General features: G+C 42.5%; 1 protein-coding gene across 7 annotated transcripts in view; it reads right to left on the bottom strand.

Moving 5' to 3' along the window:
• Positions 1-23,689, bottom strand: part of FARS2 (phenylalanyl-tRNA synthetase 2, mitochondrial) — a 251,593-nt gene that overhangs the window by 80,485 nt on the left and 147,419 nt on the right. For all 7 annotated transcript variants that reach the window (XM_054818758.1, XM_054818757.1, XM_054818764.1 and 4 more), the window contains one exon: positions 22,041-22,201. In XM_054818758.1, the coding sequence (XP_054674733.1) occupies positions 22,041-22,201 (161 nt within the window). The remainder of the gene's footprint in view (positions 1-22,040; positions 22,202-23,689) is intronic.

Below are 23,689 nucleotides of genomic sequence, written 5' to 3'. Positions count from 1 at the left end.
TATTTAAGCAACCTACTGAACACACTTCAAAGCTTGTGGGGACTAATCCAAAACTCACTGAACTCCCAGCTTCAGGATGTTTAATAATTCATCTAGAAGATGTGGCTCACGAGCCTAAGCATGACCACTCCATTTGGGCAGGTGCCTTCTTTCATTCCCATAGGGATAAGGACACTAAAGAAAAATAATTACACATTCAAGTAACTCAGTAATATCCTAAGTGCTGAAAGGAGCAGAATATCCACAATTCATGGTGAGTATTTGCTACCAAGTTCAATAGCAGCAGGATTACGTCAGGCACATGATAACAGAACTCTTTTTCCTACTTAAAATGAGATGTACGCAAAGACCCAACGTGGCCAGAACTTGCAAACGTACCTGGAACAGTCTGCCTTACATTATCGGTGTCATCAAATGCCATGTGAGCAAAGTTACTCAAAGATGTAATAAACTGCAGGGTCTGGCCCTCCTGGATTATCAAATCTATAAGAAAACTGCTCCTTTGACTCAACCCATGGTATTACAGGCTTAGATACAGAATTGTAATTTTGTGTGTGGACACGTGTGTGCATGCTTGTGTGTGTTACATAGACTGGAAGAACAAATGCTTAAAACAGTAAGCATAACTTTTTTATTATTAGGTACTAACTTTTTCTAAGAGCCTTATAATGCGGAAAAATCTTTTATGGTAAAAGACAAGGCAATAATCCCCTATTATACTGTCCCTTCACCACCTGGCTGCAGTCAATATCATTGCAGTAAGTATTATATCAACACTAAAGTTAGTATAAGGATAAAATTCCTAGTTCTCAAACATATTGATCTGTTTGTTGTAGAGCTACATGAGCTACATAATTGTTTATTAGGTACCCCTAAAACGTGAAGAGGATCGGACAAAAGTCTCCAGCTGGCAGGTCAAAATGAAGTTACTAATTTTGTGTTCAGGTACCCCAGCAAATACATACTGTGGGCCAACAGTTCCCATTGCCACCACTGTCCTCCTGTCTAAACCCGCCTGCCCTTTAACAACAGAGAAGCTTAAAGCCCATTGACCTTGATCGCTTCCCTGGTTCAAGGCAAAGAGCAGCCCAGAAGACTGTCGCCTTATGAGTTTACAGACATTTTAGAGGTCCCTCTTCACAGCAATGTGTTCTTCCCATTACACTTTCCACTCTGCTGTCACCCCCAGCCACCGCTTCCAGCTACCTCCTCCTCAAGACTTTTGTGTGCTCCAGCACAGCGCTTGGAGAAGCTAACAGGACACCATCTGGCTCTGCTGCCTTCATGTTGGCCCTGACTGCCAGCACGAAGCCCCGCCATCCCTCCTTCCGCTGCCTGACCACTCACTCCTCTTAGGTTTCTGGGGAACTGAAAAGAGGATTAGGAAAAGGTAGAACTGATCCCACCTGCAGAGTGTTTCTGCCAGGTGCCGGCCAGGCCTGGCAGACAGCACTACCGATGCACAGACAACTCTGCACCACTTCTTTGGTCCCATCACAGCTTTGTCGCCACAGCGCTACTTTAAATCTTCTGTTTACTTTCCATTTCAAACCACTATCTTTGGCATTTTTCAGCAGCCTCAGAAAACAAGAATGCTTTCCCTGTAATTACACTATCTATAGGACTCCACTGAGCCCACGTTGTAGGGAATATTGCAAATAATGACATCGCATTTTTCAATCACCCAAGGTGAAAACATTTAGGAGTACTGAATTGCTATCATTTTTTTTAATAATAAAATGGAAGCTTATGGTGATCCACCCTCAATGATACATGTTTACTAGTCATTAGTCACACTTCCTTCTCCAGTTAATAAATAAGCCAAACGCTTACTAAGACCGCAGGCTTTTCCCTCTCAGGATGCTAATTTTAGTATCGAAATGAGTAGCCGGACACCAGTGCCATACCCTCCTCTGCCAGCCTGCCCAGCCTGTGCCTAGATGTACTTGAGGAACGCATCACCGAAAACCAGGGACTGTGACCCTTCTACATGGGTATGTGATGTGGTTGAGGGCATTCGTCATCCCCAGCCCTCTGCTCTACCTTTCTGTCAGGGGTTACAGCCCCTGCAGCAGCTGACAAAAACCAAATGCCTGTTCCTCCACCGCTGCAGTTCACAGACCACCACAGCTGCTAATATATGCCAGATGAAGGACTGCAGCAGCTTGAGGTATTGGCAGACAGCTGTCTTAAGCAGCAACAGGATCCACCAGAATTCATCTGTCAGCATAAAATAGGAAATACTTGGGCTCTGCGCACGTTGCCACACCAGGGCACTGCTCTGGACACCCTGGCAGCAGGAATCAAGTGCTTGCCGTAAGAGTAGTCTCTGTTTGTCCGCAGACAAAGGATCATCAACTAGCCTGGATGCAGATACCTCACAGCTCACAGGAGAGAGAACACAACGTGTGGCAGAAGCCCTCACCTCTGGAAAAAAAACAGCTGGGGGTTACGCACAGCCAGTGCCAGCAAATAAGCTGGCTCAAGGTCACAAGGCATCTTTGGCCCAGAGTTCTGAAAAACAGGATGAACCTCAGGACCTTCCACACATATTTGGCATCAGGAAAAAAAAAGTTTACCCGGATGTAGTAACCATGATTGTAATATGCCGAAGGGACAGAAGTTTTGTGCTGCGGCCATTCGCTCGGTTCCCTCCTTGCTGCCGGCTGCAGACTGAGGGACATAACAAACGAGTGACAAACACGGCAGAGGAAAAAGCTGTACTTGTATTTTGACAGCAGCGACACAAATGCAAGGTTAACGATGACATGTACCAAAGACTGGGTTAGCAACTCCACAGCAGCCACACTATTAAAAAGCCAGCCATGCTTTACTGCCATCATCAGTCTGAGTCAGAAAAATAGGAGATTTTGCAGCATCGCGGCTGCCAAGCTTTAACAGTCTTGCATTGCCCATGTTTTGGAGAAATATGTGCATAAACTGTACAGTTTTAATGCAATGTCATATTCTCATTGAAATGAAAGCTACAGTCCTGAAATAGCTAAGCCTTTCTTAATATATTCCATGGTGAAACTACATCAATTCAATGTTATCATAGGAAATTTAAACACGTAACAGGCATGAAATTCAAATTTGCAAATTTACAACTGCAACTTAGCCCCCTTGCACATAATGAAGTTTCTTATATTAGTGGGTATGCTCCTAGATTTACACTTTCGTATTTATGACCAGCACAAATTATGGTTGCTGCAGGAAACATAATTTTGAATTTCTTTGCTGTCATGGCTTAAAATTCGCAGTCACATTCCTTCCCTTCACCAAACCAATATTTTTCTTAGTTATATATAGTAAATTCTATATACACATACATGTATACACACACACACATATCCAAAGGAGGAAATGAAGAAATTTCAACAGAGAACTTCTGTTAAGTCTGATAAGCAGATATACAGATATGTTCTGGGATTAAGCTCTTAAAACCAAAGCAAATGGACCAATTTGGGATTGATGCACTGTTCTGTCCTCCTGCAGGGAATGGCAGAAGGGCTTTAGACTCCAGTGGTGCTCCGAGCTTCTCAGGGAATGAACACGGAAGTATGATGAGCCCTTCTTGGACGGCAGTCTGCTCCCCCAACAGAGCTCTTCATCTCTGCAAGCTCACATACAGGTACAGGGAACACCATGTGTCCATGGGAACATCCTGTGCTCCCTGGATTTCAGGCACTCTGCTTGTATATGGACCATTTTGAGTGGAAGAGGTTTTCTTTGTGCATGGGTGAGAATGCTATGTCCTTGGTTTGAATATCATGTGAGTGTCTTTGAGTGCCCCAAATGGCTTCAAACCATTAATTCATTCAATGATGAAAGGGAAACACCCTTCACTTTCTCACAGAAGCAAGGGAAGCATCAGGTTTCAAATGAACTAAAGGGTGCATTTTTTTCCACGCTGTGCTTACGATAACTAAGGACCTGTTACATGGAACCAAAAGGGACTAAACAGAGGCAGACAGATCCTCTAGTCACTATTAAGCAAAGCGAGCCAAACGCATTTTTGGTGCAGCAGCTCTCTCATGGCTTTAAGCAGGATCGGTAAAAGCAGAGAAAGATCACAATGTTTTCATACTCACTCTGCAGTTCTGCTGTTATCCAAGCACTTGCTGTTCGCCATCATGGGAGACAGCACACTTGAGCTGTATGGTTAGGTATAGTATAACAGGTATGTTCTCTTTAAGAAAATTGCTTCTTTCATGGCATTCTGGTAATAACAATATTACCAAACCAAATCCCCTTTCTTTTTCTAGTTTAGTGATTCATCATCTTAAAGCAAGCATGAAGGACAGCATAAAGACATTGAGCTACTGAAGAGAACCGGGCGTACACCACCTTAGATACAACTACTCTTAGGCATGGCAGCAGTATTACGAAATCAAGTCTTCCAGGGGCTGTAGGGCTGAGGGAAAGGGAAGGGTTCCCCAGACACTCCCACAGCCATCCCCACTTTCCTCCTTTTTTACTTTCTAACCAGCCTGATTCCTTTCCATTCCCAAAGGTTTTAGTTTGTTGTGGTTGATGGAAATGCTCGATTTCTAAGCTGTGTTTAAGAGCCCTGGTTCCGTCCCTGCTCTTTCGTTTGAGACAAGAACCCAAGGGAAAACTACCATCAGCCACAAGGAGCATTTGCCTACAGATACTGCAGCTGACTGGACTTGCCAACACACACCCACAGGTCAAATCACTCAAATAATATCCCAATTTCCACTCCAACTAGTGCAGTTCACGGCCCTTCATGGGGGTGAAAAAGGGGGAAGAATGTCAGACTCCCATCTAGAGATCAATACCTTGAAGAAAATCATACATTTGGCAGAAAGATGGGCTTGTCTGTCAGCAGCAGCCTGCACAATTAGAACAGCATTGGCTTACAAGTCATTGCTGTTCCTCACCTTGGCAAAGCACTCTCTTTGCCTTTACCTCTCTCATCCCTGGGGAGAAACAATTACGGAATTATGGAAATACAGAAAGTACCTTGTGGAAAATGTAAGAAAGAAAACAACGTTATCAGAAACACAACAAATTAAACTGTTCTCAAAGGTGAAACATCCATTCTAGATCCAGGTTGAGTCAGGAGGTACCATGGGGCACAGATTGTCTTTCTAGGTAAGTCTCAGCCTTTAACGTGGGATGAGGTAGTTGCAGCCCCTCGGCAGGAGCTGCAGCTTAGTGCCTGGCAAAATCTGTGGACCAGACCCCTTCTCTGGCATGCGATGCACACCACCATCCGAGCTCTGTCCGCTTCCCACCTAAGCTAAGCTGCATGGGGTCTTGTTAAAGATAAAAGTTTCTCTCTTGAGCCATATTACAGGTTCCCTGAAGGTGCAAACAAGAAAGAGTTTAATTGCTTATATTCTCTGCCTAAGTGGTCACTGAGTAGCTCTTCATATCATCTCATTTAGTCACCTTTTCCAATGCTAGTGAAGCACCTTTGAATAGAAAAAAAAAAAACCCCAAGGACTCATCACAAATGCACACACACGTGCACATGCACAAGAACAAATACAACCTTTCTTGCACGCTAAAAGTTAGAGTTTATTACAGAGGAGCCTGTCTGACAAAGGAAAGTCGATACCTAATATGGCACTGAAAAATTAAGATGGGTAACAGCCAATGAAAAGATTAAACTTCTTAGATAAGCTGCTCCACCTTTCCCAAGCACTGGGATGAATGCACAAGAGGACTGGTGCTGTGGCAGAATGAGTGAGTAGAAAGCTTGTTGTTAAACATGTTCATCCAAAAGTAATGCTAGTTAGTACGCCTCTGCGGGCCCACCAGAAAGGGACGCTGCGTTCTTACGCACAACATTATTTTGAATTGCAAGGATTTTTTTTTAAAGTCAAGCTCATTTAAATTTGGCATGGATGATGCTCTAAGCTTAAAGCCACAATACACTTCTCTGAGTGCAAATATGTATTTTAAACTGACCTGTGGTCAAAAAACTGAGAAACAGCACATGGCTTTTGAGCGGCTTTCCAAATACAAAAGGATCATTTCTATTGCCACTGAAAAGGTTATTTTTGTATGATTAGTAAGGAATTGAAAAAGTTCAGGAAAGACATTAAAAAAATGAAAGGATTGACCTAATGCTATTAAAAGCAGGGTTGTTGCAGTGTACACAGCGGAGAGATATTTCCAGACACTCATGCACTTGGGCATTTGGATATGCCTTGCCACTTGTGATCTGATTATAAAACCCACCAAAAGATAAATATAAATGATTCCTAAATACTGATGATGAACTCTCTGCTCTGTGCTTGACCAGTCAAAAAAAATTTCTCATTCCCATAGAACAGATAAGACTCACAGGGAGAACCACCAAAAGGAATGTCTGTCTCCACTACTCACTCCCACATCTCAGCCTCTTACAATCCCCTTTTGAAAGCACCAGGGTCAAGAAGAGATTAGCGTGACACATTCCTATAGCAGTTCGAAGCTGTGGTGGGCTGGCCCTGGCTGGGGGCCAGGTGCCCACCAGAGCTGCTCTATCACTCCCCTCATTCACCAAACAGGGGAGAAAAGGTATAACGAAATGCTTGTGGGTCAAGATACGGACAGGGAGAGATCACTCACTAATTATCGTCACGAGCAAACCAGACCGAACTTAGAGAGGGAATTCATCTAATTTATTACTAGGCAAAACAGAGGAATGAGAAATAAAATCAAATCTTAAAACACCTCCCCACACCCCTCCCATCTTCCTGGGCTCAACTTCACTCCCAGCTTTAACCTCCACCCCCCTCAGCGGCACAGGGGGACGGGGAATGGGGGTTACGGTCAGTTCATCTCACGGTGTTTCTGCCACTTCTTCATCCTCAGGGGGAGGACTCCTCTCATTGTTCCCCTGCTCCAGCATGGAGTCCCTCTCATGGAAGACAGGCCTTCACAAACTGCTCCAGCGTGGTCTCTTCCATGGGGTGCAGACCTTCAGGAGCAGACTGCTCCAGTGTGGGTCCCCCACGAGGTCACAAGTCCTGCCAGCAAACCTGCTCTGGCGTGGGCTCCTCTCTCCATGGGGCCACAGGTCCTGCCAGGAGCTTGCTCCAGCGTGGGCTTCCCAGGGGCCACAGCCTCCTTCAGGTATCTCCACCTGCTCCGGCGTGGGGTCCTCCATGGGCTGCAGGTGGAATCTCTACACCCCCTCATCCTTCCTCCATGGGCTGCAGGGGGACAGCCTGCTTCACCATGGCCTTCACCACGGGCTGCAGGGGGATCTCTGCTCCGGCGCCTGGAGCACCTCCTCCTCCTCCATCTGCACTGACCTTGGTGTCTGCAGAGTTTCTTCTCACTCCTCTCTCCGGCTGCAAAAGCTCTCTCTCTCTAACTTTTTTTTTCCTTCTTAAATATGTTATCACAGAGGTGCTGATGGGGCTTGGGCTTGGCCTTGGCCAGCGGTGGGTCCGTCTTGGAGCCGGCTGGCATTGGCTCTATCAGACACAGGGGAAGCTTCTAGCAGCTTCTCACAGAAGCCACCCCTGTAGCCCCCCCGCTACCAAAACCTTGCCACGCAAACCCAACACAGAGGTCTACCATGGAAAAATACACATTGTCCTCATGCTTCTTCCCCAGCCTCCCAGCTGATGGCCTACTGAGCTAGCTGGTTTCATGGCACTAATCTTCTCCCATTTCAAACACACATATATCACTGTGAGACAACTAATAGCCAAAAAATGCTTTTTCTGGTATCATTTTCCCATTTGAGCAGTTGCTACCAGAGAACTGTTGTGACACAAAGGGGAACAGATGGGGCAATCTATTTATTATGTTGTAGTGTCATCTATAGAAAACGAGCAAGCTTGTGTCCTAGGGAAGGAATCCAGTGGATTTGGAATCATCAAAACGGTAAAATGTATTCTCACATGTAACCTAATAATCAACACTTAGGACTGCCCTTTGCACAGGCTGTCCGTAATTCTGTCAGTCCCTCCTACCCAAATCTCCCACCCCACAGGCAGAATCACTGTATCAGGTTTTTTGGTAGCAGGGGTGAAAAGAGCAAAGATGACACAGACCTCAGAGAACAAACTGTCAACGAGCAAAGACTGGACCAATCCTGCACTTTTCTAAAAAATATCTACCGTGCCTGCAAGGAACAAACGATAAGCTGATATAAGTCAGCAGAAACCCAACTTCTCAGCAGACACTAAGAATTTCTTCTTCAGCACCGCTGAGCACCTGCAATTCCTGCCGAAGGCATTGGTTGCTGCAGGCATTCGGTGTTTGCCATGGTCAGAAGTCAGGTTTCCTCCTTTCTGTTGGTTTGGTTTGTATGTTTTTTCTCATTATGCTTAATAATAATGCCGAGATAAATAGCTCAGTGGGGTAAAATACTGCACACATCAACAATTCATATAAAAGATTTATACCTAAATAAAGAATGCAAGTATTTGGAAAGAGACTGCAGCAATATGAAGATGTATTTCTTCCAAATGCATAGCATAACAATGGAAACAAATTGCACCCAACATTTTATTTCAGCTTAGATGAAAAATCTCATATAAAGCACTGTTGATTATATTTCCTTTTCTGCTCATTAAATCCACCATTCTGTAGAGTTATTGTTTAAATAGCAGAATCTCCAGAACACCTGAATATGACTTACACCAAAATAAGCTGGCATCACAAATCTTACAGGCACATGCAACACCTGAAAAAGTCCTTCTTCCTGCTTAACAAGCTGTTGTTTGGTTTTTTTTCTCTCTCCCTCACAAAAAAAGCAAGAGATTTCTAAGACAACAGCAATGATGCTTCCTATCTCTTGGCCAGGTACAACTTCACATAATGCCCTGGACATTGCTGTGCTGCAAAGGAATGTCCTCATCTTTCTACACTTCTCAGACTTTTGAGCAAATCTGTATCACCTGGGAAACGCTACTGCAGACACTGCATCATAAAAATCTATGCTCCCTCAGAAATTAAAAGATCCCAACTGCCGCATACAGCAATTTACATGAGCAGATTACTGGTGGTTTTGAAATATTCTTCATGATTTCCAGTGCCACTGGGTTTCCTTCTTCACTTGGGGAAACTGCCTGGGTTGCAATGACTCTTGGCAAAATCCAGTACTTTAGTTTCCAGAGTAGTCAACTTTACTTTTTGCCCCCCTTAAGTACTAAATTCATATAAATAACCTCCAAAGTGCAAAACCAATAATAAAACACCAGGGTAGTGTAGCAAGCTAAAACCAGTATCTAACTTTAAAGAACAGTAGGTAAGCTAGAAAGAAACAGAAATGAAAGGCTCTGCTTCCTTGTCCGATACTCAGAAGAGGGAGAAAAGCCTTTAATTTTTCCTTTCAGGCAAACCCTGAGCATTCCTAAAGCTATACTCTTGTTAAAGAGTAACAACACTTAGAAACAGAAAACTACAGAGAAACCATAAGCCGAGAACAAACCAAGCACAAAACCCACAAAAAGTACACTAAGCATCTAAGTATGCAATGACAAAATGTAAAGAACATTTAAACCTCTACAAGCAGAATCCTTGTGCAGAAAAAGTATTTCTTTAACGCCTTTCCTTATTTTACAAGAATCAGAAAATAGGTTCACTATTGCTGATTTAGGAGAACAGGTTACATGTGGGAATAATTATGCAAACTGGATTTAACACGTGTGCAGGAGCAGGAGGATGCAAGCAATCCCCTAAAGAGGTGATTTCTTTCCATTATCAATTTTTAGAAAATTGCAAAAACAAATCCTCTGCAGCATATGCACCCCAAAGCATTACTTACTTGTCATGTTTTGTTTCAGGCTGTCACTACGATGGTCCATGTGCGTCTCACACTAGCAAGATGAAGGGAATTGAGGATGGGTATGATAAGAATAATACAGTTCTTCCCAACTGTGCCTTCTGTTGTTTGGCTATTCTCTGTAGCCTAATTCATATTCTGATCAGAGAAGTGGTAGCTGAAAATCGGGGGGGTTTATTAACACCACATACTTCAAAAGGTGCTCCTGCTCACACATACACACACATGCACCCAGGCTGTTCTCCCCAGCCCTCATTTCCTAGAGACGCTCTACAGCTGAGCTGCAATAGCTAATCATGATGCAGATGATGACTATAGGGGTTTAGGCATGATTTTAGAGACTACTTCATCAAAAGCTCTTTGCAAGATATATCTTTTGTGTATAAAACACTGGCACAAATTTTAAAACAGCTATCAAGTAAACTCATCTGTGACGAAACCCATCCTTTTATCCAAAACTGGTAAAAAGAATTAGACTGTTTCCTACTGCTTTTTGGTTGTTTTTTTTCCCTTCATATTTCTGTGGTTCTATATGCATACCAATACATACCTGTATCTCTGAAAAGGCACACTTGCATAGCATAAGTGCTTAGGCACATTTTAAACAGGAGTTTATTCTTACATCAAATGCGTAACGTACACTCACAAAGATGTAGTTAACCCTGCTGTAGGCATGCAGGTATTCAGATTGTCATAATTACCTAGGACTGCCAGTCAGAAACCAGGGTCCCATGAGGTAGATGGAGCACAAAACGATAGCCCCTGTCCTGAAGCACTTCCTACCCTAGGACAGTATTAGAGAAGACATGCTGAGGCAGGAGGTACAAGACAACTACAACTGTAAACAGCATGGAAAACACAATTATTGAGTAGGGAAATTGAGTCACTTGTCAGGTCAGGGCCAAAGGCTAAAGTCAAGAGTTACTGTGCCATCCTCCTAGCCAGAATTCTATTCACCACACTGTAATTACACCAATATTAGAAAAATATTGGCAAAAGTGTAAGGGTTACCCTCCTTACTAGCTAATTACTTCTGCAGACAGTAAGACTGAAAGCTCTGAACATCTGTGGATTCCTGCTGAAACCACCAGCAGCTGGTTCTCATAGCTTCACATAACCAATACGAAATCTATTGTTATTTTAGATTTCCAGGTTTACTCCTTCACCTAATATTAATTTAATGTGGGTTTCAGCATATATATCACTGCTGGAAATTGCTCCATGGCTTATTTAAGCACTTTGTATAACCATTATACTTCATCATTTGGAATGCAATAAAGATCAGTTGATGTATTCAGCAGCAGAATTACTCATTTGTGAGCTATTTGTTTTAAAGAGTCTCAACCAGTCAAACTGCAAATATATGAAGTTTAGAAATCAGAGCAAACCGTAGTAACACATGGTTTTTGGAGCTTATTGCACTTTTTGCTAAGTAATCATTTAAATAGTATCAGGTGTACTTTGACTGGGTTGTATTGGCTTTTCCCTACCAAAAAAAAAAAAAGATAGCGGCAGCAAAATGATTCTACTGACAATAACTGTACATTGCAGCAGCATTTGTAACTGGAAATTCATTTTTTTATTTACATCATCTTGGGGTGAACTCAAAATTCAGTCAAGGCTACAGTTGCTCCTTTTCGTTTAAAAACAAATTGGAAGGAAGTCCTTCGTGGTCTGTTCCCAGCTGCAGGGAATCTCTTTCACTTGCATTGATGACACACCTGCTGGCTATACCACATTCTCTACATATTCACCCATCATCCTCTAAACTAACAACATACTCTAAATTCAGCCACATCTGAGATGGACATTCTTGAGGTACTGTATTCTTTTCTTTTGCTTGTTCCCAAGCCTTTCACGGGATACACTGTGAATATTACCACTTTTGAAGACCTGTGAGAGGCTGGGTTTCTGCCATTTTGTTTCAACTTTACAGACTACAGAAGCAGAAGAAAAAAAAAGCTATCTTGACTCTTTCATTTGTTTTTGAACAGGTAACATTCCTTTTTTAATGTGAAAGTATTTTTACATTAATTGCATGGCAGGACAATCGCAAACACTTGTTTGGGAAGATACGGGGAGCCCAATGTGAAATCCATGGCAGACATCTACAGCCTCAGTGGCCTTTGGATCTCATGAGCGTTGCACAGTTGGGATGCCACCACTGGAATCTAAGTGACAAAAAAGTTTCAACAAGAACAGCTGTATGTCTTCACCCAAGTCACTCTGTCCTTCTTCTCTAGCCCTTGACTTTTCTTTCAATTACTTCTGGACTCCTTCCTTCTTTCTTCCATGACTGAGGTTCTGGATGTCCAAGGTACACGGAAGGAAAAGGTAGAAGACTCCTAGCTAGCAAAGGCTCCTCTTTCCACCCAGACCGCTCACTTCCCTCACTGATCCATGACCTTTCCCTTGTGTTGCTTACGCACGCAGGCCACAGCGCCGTGGGACAGTACCCAGTGGCAAAGCCTCCTTACAGGGTTTTTTTCCTCCTGTCTTTCCCCAGTCACTTCTGGTTTTATCCTGCCTCCAAGAAGAAAAGTGCTGTCTCCTCAGCTGTGCTGAGGGCGTGGGGCAACACTGAGAAGAGGATTGGGGAACTGATACGGCTTTAAGGAACCGCAGAGGAAAAAGGGTCCCTGATCCACCTCACAGTGTAGCCACATAAGTAGCTGCTGCGGTACAACTGGAACAGGAGAGCAGAACAGTACATTAGAACTTGGATACATGGGAAAGAACAAAAAATTATGCTTCTCTTCCTGATACTGTGAGAACTGAGGCTCTGGGAACAAGTGGTACAGAGCAGTCACAAACCCGCCAAACACTTCAAAAAGAGAAAAGTTTCAACTGCTGTCTCTGACTGGACCTGCATTCAAAAGAGAGGACATCTTCCAGGTGGCCACGCTGGTATTCCACATTGCACACTTCCAAAAACCTCTGTGGTGCGCTCTAGGTTTGTTAGTAAAGCCCTGGACCTCCCACATAGCTGAGAATTTGAGGAAATACATAATTATGTCCAGGCTTTAGAATTACCTGCCATGTCATAAAAATTCTATTGGTAATTTAACTGTGTGTTAGCATAGAAAACTGAACATAAGGATGAAATATTTTGCTCTTTATACATATATATACATACACTAACAGACTTCCCCCACTCTAAACAAATTCCAAGTGGGACAGTTGTGCACAAAGCAGAAAACACATAACATCCAGAAAGAACAGTTCAAACCAGCTATTTTGCTTCAGGTCACCACCAGCAAGACCAAATCCAGTATTGGCATGTGATAACTTAATGGAGGTGAACATGAGAGTTTTTAAATATTCTAAGACTGTGAAAACAACCTAGAATTACTTGAAATATTTTCAAGGAACATAGGTGAAGGAGAAGAAAAGAGCTATGTTTTTGCTAATAAATACCATAGGTTTCTCTGTACATCTGACTATTATCAAGGTGGCTGTTAGATAGATGACATGGATTTGTTTCACCCTTTGGTGCTCCAGCAGGCAACAGATGGAGATATTACGTAAGACAAATATCACTAACCAATCTAAGCACAAAGGGCTATTGACATTTTTCCAAGCACAAGCAGAAAAGAATTAAACTGTTGCTGATTTGTCCAGGTTCAATGGGAGGCTATCAGTAAGACTAGATTGCAGTGGGTGGACAGAGGGATGGAAACAGGGTATGCGCGAAAACCTGCATCATTGGTATTAGCCCAAAGGACAGCAGCTGGATTACCAGGAACCACGTCCCCCGTCACCAGTTATTTATACCAAGAGTTTCAGTAATATCATCTCAGTGCAGCCTGAGTCATGGGCTTGGGTTCTGGCACACTAAATGTTCCACAAATCCAGAATCAAAACATGGAGTCCAGTGATGGTTCCTCCCTGTAAAACTGATGTGCTAACTGTATGAGGAATGACAATAAACAGATGAAGGCTGGAGGTAGAGTCCATTGGAACCACAAAACAACACTCATCAAAATGACTGACAGGTCTCACTGCTCACCACCACCTCAGACACCTGCTTCCAGCTGGTTTGGTAGGCATTGCAGGAAATCAGGAGTTTGTGAAGGAGAGGTTTGAAAGAGAACAGGAAAGTGGATATCTCGGAGAGCTCCTTCCCAGTGTGAGAAGCAGTATCAGAGAAACCCCAAAATGCTCACATGGGTGTTTAACAAGTGGGAAGAAATGTTGAAATCATTGTTCAGTTTAATGCAGGCATCAGTTTCTGCATAAGGACTAAGAGCTGCTAGGTGAGAACAGGCTACAAAGAGCCTTGATAATAAAGAAAAGTAACATCTCCTTGATAAGCCACAGAAGGGGTAACAGGAAAACATGCAAAGAGAAGAAACTCAGGTCTGCCGAGAAGGACCTGGGGGCTCCTGGTGGACAGTGACTGGGCATGAGTGTGCCAAGAGCATCCCGGGCTGTATCAACAGGAGCAGAGCCAGCAGATCAAGGGGAGTGTTTATCCCTCTTTACTCAGTGCTCATTAGACTGCATCTAGAGCACTGCATTCAGTTTTGCCCCACTCAATTCAGGAAAGGCATCGACAAACTGGAGCAATTTCAGCAATGGGCCACCAAGAAGATCAGGCTGCTGAAACACTTGCCCTGTGAGAAAAGGCTGAGGGAGCTGAGTTTGTTCAGCATGGGGAAGAGACAGCTTCAGGGGAACCTAACAGCAACCTGCAAGTACGTATAAAGGAGGTCATCACCAAGACAGACCCAGGCTTTTCACTCCAATGCATGGTGGGAGGATGAGAGGCAATGGATGTAAGTCAAAACAAGAGAATTTCAGAATGGACATAAGAAAAAACTTTTTCACCATGAGAACAGTCAAACAGTGGAATAGGTTGCCCAGAAAGTTTATGCAGTTTCCATCTTCGGAGGTTTTCAAGATCCAACTGGATAATGTCCTCAGCAACTTGGTCTGACCTCAGAGCTGACCCTGCTTTGAGGAGGGAGTGGGCCTAGAGATCTCCTGAGGTTCCCTCCAACCTGAATTAGGCTTAGATCCTAAGACTATGAAGATGACTGAAAGCCAAAGTAAAGATGTGGTGGAAAGATAAGACAGGGTACTCCTTTGATTCCCATATTGCTGTTCCTAGCACACTGAACTAATACAGGCAACACTCTTCAACACCTTCCCATATCTGCACTTCTGTACAGTGTCAGACAGAACCTCTCTTTTAAACAAGAGACAGTCTATAGAACCAGTAGCTGTGGTAAGTATCCTCACTCAGGTTTTACTTGGGGAAATAAAAGGTAAGAATAGCCAAAGAAAGAAAGCACCAAATGTGTTTGGAAAATTCATTACCTTGAAAGACTGAGAACACAAGTCCAATTGTGCTCCAATGAAATTACATGTGTGTCTGAGCATCTGTTTACTATATCATACAATGGAAAAGCCACTCTATTACTCATTTGCAGTTCACTGGTAAGCTGCTTATTTTTTAGACCTCGACTTAAAAGTCCACAAAATTAAATTAGGATAGGATAGCATTGGATATACCAGTTTTCATCACTCCTTTTCTGTTTTTGAGGTATGCCTGAGTTTTGGAGAGCTCCTATAAGTGTTTCAATCATTACTCTCAGCCAACACATTCCTTGCCTTCAACACCACTCCCTACCCACAACCCAAGACTGATGATAATACTTTAAAGTACAGAATTGCTTTGATGGCTTGTGGTCATAATTTTTGTGGTCACTCATACTTCTTGATTTCTCAAAAGGAGTTCAAGAGTAGATGTGTACAGTACAAAGTCTGGGAAGACTTTCTGATTGATTTAGAAAAAGACTTTCACATCAGTCTGAACAGTTTTTTGCCTTAAATCTACTCTCCTTTCCTGTGTCTTTCTCCTCTTCCCACCCCATCCCCATCCTCACCTCCCCCATCTTGTTTAAACTTTCTCTGTTTGCCCCCAGACTTTTTCATATTGTCTCAAATGCCCAAAGTACAGCTCTTCTCTCTTCCACCTTCCCTCTTACTTTGTCTTATCTTGGTGGTTTGTTTTTTCTTGTATCCAGTCTCATGTGACTGTCCCTCTGCTGTCTTCTCTCTCCTAATTTCTGGGCCCCTATTTTCTTCTTTCCTTACCATGTTTTCAGCCAATTGTCTTTAGTTGAGAATGGGATTTTGAGTCCTGTTTACTCTCTAGATGCTTCCTTGTTGACTTTCTTTACCCAAATGTTGATCAGTAAAACTGGCTTGTATCAAAGATTTTGCAAATGAAGTTTGTGGTTTATCAGATTAAATTCTTATTGCTTGTAACAGACATTTTGAAAGTTTCCTCTGCTTCAGTCCTGCAAGGCGCTGATCACTCTCAGTTGGATCCCAGGAAGTACGGAGATCTCTGACCCAAAACTATTTAGGCATTTAGGTTATGTTTAACTGAGCACAGGAACTATCCCATTGATTTAAATGGGACTACTTGCAAGTTTAAAGCTCAGCGTGTGCTTCAGTACTTTGCCTGACTGGGGACAGAGGGCTCAGGCTCCTAGAGCTTCAATACCAGCACTGGCTACAAATGATATGAGATATAATGTCCTGATGAGAGAAGACTTGATGACTGAGTGATTTCTAATTCAATTGTGCAGCTTAGTGCAGCATCTCCGCGATGAAGAAGATATTTTTGCCTTCTTCCCATGGCTATCCAACACTAAAAAAAGGAGTTTCAAAATATTCTGCAGAGTATACAGACAAACCTGAGATGATATACAGCACTGTAAAGGTTTTATTGACGTTCATTTAAGATGATCTACGTAAGTCACCCGTAAGAAATTCAACTTTCCCAAAGTCATGCCAATAAAATGTTTATGCTACACCATCATCTATTCTCTGTTGTACTTCCACATGCATGCACACACACTATATATATATCTTCAATTACAGTAAAACTAATTAGACAATAAATCACAGTTGAGGCTGTATGTCATTTGTTCAGGCATCCAAGTTAAATTTACATACTAATGGTTGCGTATTTGCCTTTAATAGATGCACTATTAGAAAGTAAACATAATAAATGAATAACCATTTAAGCACGGAGCTACCTAATCTTGATGAAAAATATCTGAAAATGTAGCAGCCAGTGAATCTATTTACTTTTTTATTGGAAAATAAAGCTAATCACAGACTAAGAAGATAAATACAAATTATATGGACTAGCATAGTAATGATGGATCAGACAGACCCACCCTGTGCAGTGAATGTAATAAGATCAAACTGGTTGAAATGGCTGGCTTACACATTAGATGCTCTCCTTCTCAAGCATGGAATAAAGGATAGACTAAGAAGGTTTAATTTGCAAAAGCTTCCCCTTGGATCTGCCAGTGCATTTTATTTTCAGCATCTTCTAAAGCTTCAGGACAAGCTATGTGTCTCCCAGCAACAAGCAGGTATGCGCATAGGAAAGATGCATAGGGGTGAGGACTGTCTCAGAAAACTGAAAAGTGCACAGTAAGGTAAAAAAAGTTGCACTGTGTAACTGTGAGCAAGAGGGCTCACATACTTAGCAAATAGTGCACACTGGGCTACTGGATAAATCCTTTGTCATTAAAATAGGGGCTTAAATCCTATGGCACGCTGAGCAAAGGCAAATGGCAGTGAGTGAGACCCAGCCTTTGCTATCTTGCACAGGAGAAAGATGAGTCCACTTTGATTTCCTTTCCTGTATAATGAATCACTTCTTTCCACACAGCTACATCTTTCTGAAGACAGACTTTTTCTCATCTCTCCTAACCTTGACTGTTCACTTTTCAAAGCAGAGACAGTCTCCTAGGTTAGGGCCACATAGACCATTTTGGCTACAGCTGTGCAGGAGGTGAACAGTGTCAATTCAAGGTGCTTGTCAACTCTCCTCACTCCACTGCCAAAGCTTACCAGCTCTTCAGGTCTCCCAGCAGAGCTGCTCTAGGAGCTTTGTCTATCCTGGCGCCATCAGAATGATCCTGGTTAGAAAGTCTATTATTTTGAATATTGAAGCTAACAGGTTGTTATGAAGGAACTGAGTTTGGAGACTGCATGTGCCAGCAGATACGAGGAAGGAGCAGGCCCTGGAGATGATGGAAGGGGGTAGTAAAAAGTAGGTGGTGCTAGGCTTATTGAAGATATTGCAGAATATTACAGATATTGCAGAAGTGAGGAAAGGAAGAAGAAAGCAACTCCCATAATCTCACAGAGGGACCCTGCAGTTTAGCTAGGACTGTGATCCAGATTCCCTCTGTACCAGTGTTTCCCTTAGAACAGCATGAACGTGCTTCTGCTTGACCTCAGTCCAGGCCACAAGGCTCATCTGCAATCGAAATAAATATTATTTAAAACAACACCAGCAGCAGCCACCAGCAGCGTCAAATGAAAGTGACTTTGTGAGGAGAGAATGCATCAGCAGTCAATTGACATAACATGCTGCTTGCTCGCTGTGGCAGCAAAATGATGGAGGTTCCAGGAACTGTCCTGCCGCTAGAGCCCATTCATCTTAATCAACACCTCTGGGCACACCACACTTAATCTGAACTGTGAGTGCCTTCCTTCCCTAAATGTCATTTCATTTTTGTACCTTTTCTTGAGAGTTGTCAGCCCATGGACACATCTTTTTTTTTTTTTTTTTTTTTTGGTAAGAATGCTGGCTCAGCATGAACCAGAAAGTGATTACATGCAACTATGCTCAGAGCCCTGATGAACAGAGATATAACAGAGATCAGATCCAAGCCATTTGTTTTATTACATTACGCCTTGCAGGTGCTTAGTCCTTCCCACCCTGTCTGTCCTCAGCCTTTCATTTCACAGCCTGAGCAGAAGGCCTACACAAGTGATCGAAGTCAAGTTACCAGCTTCTGATCCCCCACACTGCTCTGACTTGTGTCAAATTATAGCGAGAGCCATTTGGTAATCCAAATCTGATCTGTGGGGAGCAGCACTCGAACACTGCTGTGCTGAGTGGCCACAACGGTACAAGCACTGTCAGCTTTCCCCAGCAGCTTTTTGACCCACTGAAGCCTGCACGTGTATATTGAACTGATGACACAGGAAAAAGTCTGACACATTCAGGCTGTTAAAAGGCACAAAACATGTACTTTAAATCTCAAGGAAATGCTCCAATTAAATTCAATTTTTGAACAAGAGTATATTTAGCCTGGTTATTAACAAAGGTTACTGCTATATAGTGTGGACTTCATGTATTCGAAGAACACTTGAATGAACAGAAGGAAAAATATTTATGTTGGTGGATAATATCCAGATTATAAGAAAGGATGAGGGGAGCATTCAAAGGTTGAGAGGTCTATTTCAGTTAAGCAGATAAAGGATGGACATTTACCCAGGGCTTCTGAGGCTGCAGGATTCAATTTGTGTAATGAAAGGCTCTCAAAACATCTGGTCTGTCTTGGTTCAGTTCAGTCAGGCTGAAAAATACTTCATGGCCTTGCATGCAGAAAATGTGTCACTTTTTAAATATCCATTGAGATTTCTTACATCATCATCACTGGAAAACAGGCTAAAAGTTTTCTTTCAAATATTATATGAATAAACCATGTGATTGATTAATTATGACTCTTTAGAAAGTAGACAGGTGCAGGAGGTCTGCTAACTTGGTTTTGCAGCATACCTGAAAAATAACACGGAACAGAAGGAAAGAAAAACTGGCTTATTAACTCCTGTCACCCAAGATCTTATGGTAGCACCAAAGATTATTTCACAGTGTTCTCATCTGAAGGGTCATTAACCCTTTAAAAGGCAAGGACAGTATGTACTAGCAGTATGCATAGTATTGAGCTTCAAAAAGCTCAGTGTAAGATACCAGATGAAAGCTGGATACAGACTTCCTTTTAAACAAAAAACCAAGCTTGCCTCTAGTCTCTTATATTCAGAGACAGAGTTGAAAAATATAAACTAAGAGTTAGGGAGAATTATCTTACCAAAACTGAAGATGGACATCCAAGAGGGGTGTGTGTATGTATGTGTTAAAAGGGAAAGGGGAAAAAAAAAAAAGAACAAAAAAGGTAGACAAGGGAAAAAAAGAAAACAGTTCCCTAAGAAGTGCTTGATACCAAAGCAAAAATCTGTTTCTAAAACATTGGCGATATTCTTTCTTTAGAAGAGAGAAAGAAAAGACTCAAAATAATCCATTTTTCTCCCTCTGTTGCCCCTCTCTCCCATACCCCTCATTCTCCCAATCTGTATACTTTTCATTGGCCTATTTGTTGGGATACAACAACTGCCAACACATTAATGTGATAAAGCAGTAGTTAGTGGCCCAGTAATACTACTTCGTTCTTTCCCTTTGGTCCGAGTTAGAGCATAGTAGCAGCTGACAATTGCTCTTCCTTGAAGTCCTCCACCTATTGCATCATATCTCCTGATTAACGTTATTATTTCAAAATGTATTTCAGCCAGCAAGCCTCAATTTCATGACTCTCTACAACATCAGTTGTGGGTTGTAGAACTTTTCTCCTTATTCCAAGTTGAACAAATGCCAGCTGAAACCAATGCTGCTCAGCAAGAAGAAGGGCTTAAAGACCTACAAAGACCTTGTCACCACTGTCTTATCGATGACACAGACAGTTACCCAGCAAAACAGTGCAAAACCATGTGCTCCTACTGACTCCTGCTCAGCTAAGGTTACCAAACAGCGCCAATTAGAAAAAGAAAAAAAAATTTCTTTCACTTTTAACTTCTTAGAAACTGTGCCCTTTCCTCTGAGCCTGTCCACAGTAAGCTATGCCTGTCATTTTCAGATTGGTTTACTACACCCGACTGTATCTGAAGCTGAACATGAAATGATACACAACTTAGAGAAGCCAGTCACCAGCCCTCTCTTTGGCTCACCCTCAACATCACACCATATTATTCTGACAGTCTGGGCCTTTCCCAAAAAAACCCAATCTACTGCTAATACCAGTTTGAGGCTGGGATCCACAATTTTAAAGCAAGCAAGAAATCTGATCTTAGTTCCACCAGAGATCAGATTGCAATCTACAAACAAAGCCACAATCCATGCTTCTCAGGTGCAATGCCAACCAGAAAGATACGGGCTGAAAAAGAGACTTGAGCGCTACTTATTGAAAAGAACAACACACATTCCGTAGGAGATCAGGGAAACCTACAGGGAGACCCACCTTCAACTTGTCTTCTTTCTGTAAGTGATAACTACAATCCAAATACCCCGATGACAGTATCACCAAAAAACCCCAAACACCTCCCCCAAAACCAGCTAACCCCCCTCCCACCCCCAAACCCATGCAAACACCATTTTAACTTTTTGACTCTACCAGAGATGTGCCAGAATTGCCACGAATTAAAAAATGGATGCTGCTACTGATTTGGATGCTGCTACTGATTTGGAGACTGCTCAAATATCATCTGAGCATTATCACTGATGATTTTCCCTTTTATATTTTCAATCTTTAAAAACCATAATCAAGCTGTTCACAAGCAAGGAAAATGGCAAAAGGCAACAGCAAAAAGCATTTTGCTGCTTTAGTACTTGGAAAGCTGCAATTAGATCTCCCCGGAGCCTTCTCTTCTCCAGGCTGAACAACCCCAACTCTCTCAGCCTGTCCTCACAGGAGAGGTGCTCCAGCCCTCTGATCAGCTTCATGGCCCTCCTCTGGACTCACTCCAACAGGTCTTCCTTGTACTGAGGACCCCAGAGCTGGACGCAGTACTCCAGGTGGGGTCTCACAAGAGCGGAGTAGAGGGGCAGGATCACCTCCCTCGACCTGCTGGTCACACCTCTCTTGATGCAGCCCAGGACACGGTTGGCTTTCTGGGCTGCAAGCGCACACTGCCGGCTCATGCTGAGCTTCTCATCCATCAGTGCAACTCACACTGCAGCTCACATTGACGTCAATGAATGTAGCGTGAAAACCATGGGAAAAATTGGGAATATATTACAACATTTGAACGCTCAGCATCAAACATATTTTTATAATGAAACAGAATTATGGACACAATTCAAGAACATAACCAAACCAGACACAGGCCTAAATCAATTCCTTTTCTGGATAAATTTAAAAGTTAAATATATGCTTAAGTATTACTGAGAACAGAGATATTCACTGGGTATCAGCAGCAACTCACAACATTACCTGGCTGAAAAAAATGCTGTCATCAAATGCTGGATATTATTGCAGTATATCAGAAAATCATGATAGCTGTAAAGCTATTGCTTTAAAACCTAATCTGCTAATGTCACAGAATTTTAATTCTGTGATATTCTCTAGAGCTACACACACTTCTTACTGACAGAAAATTGTCATAAATACATATATAATTTTACCTGGAATGTTATTTTTTGCCAAATGTGAGGCACAATAAACTGCTTCAAGAAGCGTTCATCTTCACTCCAGAACAGTCGGATGTCAGGGATATCGTACAGGATCATGGCCAGCCTCTCCAAACCCAAGCCAAATGCCCAGCCAATTTTATCCTGAGCACCAGCTGCAATAAACAAACAAACAAGATAAAAATTCAAGAGCTTAAGTTCACAACATGAAAAATTGCTGATAAAATGTTCACCTATTTACCAAGAAAAAAAAAGATGAAGTGGCAAGACAGAAAAGCCTACAAGTAACTGCCAAATGAAAGATCTGAAGGCTACAGGACAGATCCTACTTCCATCAAAACAGCAGCAAGACCGGGCACATCACTGAGTCCAGGAACCAAAAGTGGCAATAAAATAAAGCTGCATCCTTGACTATTGGTGTCTAAAGTTTCAATTAGACTTTGAGAAATGCTGCATAATGCTATACGCTGCTTCCTTTTACTATCCTTAGAACTAAACGTGTTGCACCTGACTCAGTTGTGTTTTATAAGACACGTAAACATGAATTTCCTGTTCAGAATATTTTACTTGGGCTGAAACACCAGGCCAAACCTCTGCAGCATTAACATTGTTAGCAACATTTGAGAGGATCAAAATTGCCACTTTTGAGGCCTCTGGAAGAAACAGAGCAATGGGATGTGAGGCACTGTCGCATTAGCATCGCACCTCCAACCAGGGAACTCCTGGGCTGCTGCCCCTGGGAAAAGCTACTGTTCCTACACACACGTCTCTGTTATGCAGTATTAAATATGAAAAGACAAGAATATTTAACACAGAAGAGCTGTACAGGTATTAATGATGCAACATTTCTGGCAGGAAAGTAAATATTCATACCTTCCTTCATTTACAAGGCAGGTGCACTGAGTCGTTAAACAGGGATTTTTTTCAACACTAGGAACCAACTCCATGTTTAGCCATCATCCTGCTGATTTTGAAATAAGCTGGGAGCCCAGCAGCTCTGGCAAAGGCTCAGAGCTTTTTAAAACTTAAATGCCTAAATAAACACACTTATGCTGAAAGGACGCATGCACATGTGACAGACTTGAATTTTCACCATCAGCACTGGCAGTGTTCTCCTGACTCATATAAATATCACTGTATGTCTCACAGCTAGCCAGCCAGACCAAGGCCATACCTGCCTCCCCCAGTATTAATTTAAACTCTAATTTTTTGGGAACTTTGAGTTCAGCAGCTTCCCCACCATCATGCAGGAGGGCTGGAGGCAGAAGTCTGCTCTCTGACCCCTGTCTCTGCTATCAGAAAGGAGACAGAACCTGTTATTTGGGCACTGATGACATCCTGAAGTATGCTGTCACGTTCAACGCTGAGATGAAACAGTCCAGAATTCTGTTTAAATAAAGGCAGGCATAACAAGCTCCGCAAAAGAGACACAGTCATCACTTTGATTCTTTTAATTAATTTGAACCTGCCTATTTACCTGGAATACTAAGTCCCCAGCAGAACCCATCGACGCCTCACCTGCAATCTCAGCAATATTGCACTGCCACAGAAATTTGGTCAACTTTATAACAGTATTCCCCAGAGGGGTAGGGATATTTTGCCTTGTCCTTTCGCGTGTGCTCACAGGCAAGATTTTGCCCTTT

The sequence above is a fragment of the Grus americana genome, chromosome 2 (genome assembly GCF_028858705.1).
Source record: "Grus americana isolate bGruAme1 chromosome 2, bGruAme1.mat, whole genome shotgun sequence".
NCBI lineage: Eukaryota > Metazoa > Chordata > Aves > Gruiformes > Gruidae > Grus > Grus americana.
The sequence above is the reverse complement of the archived record's forward strand: the minus strand, read 5'-3'. Positions and strand labels throughout refer to the sequence as shown.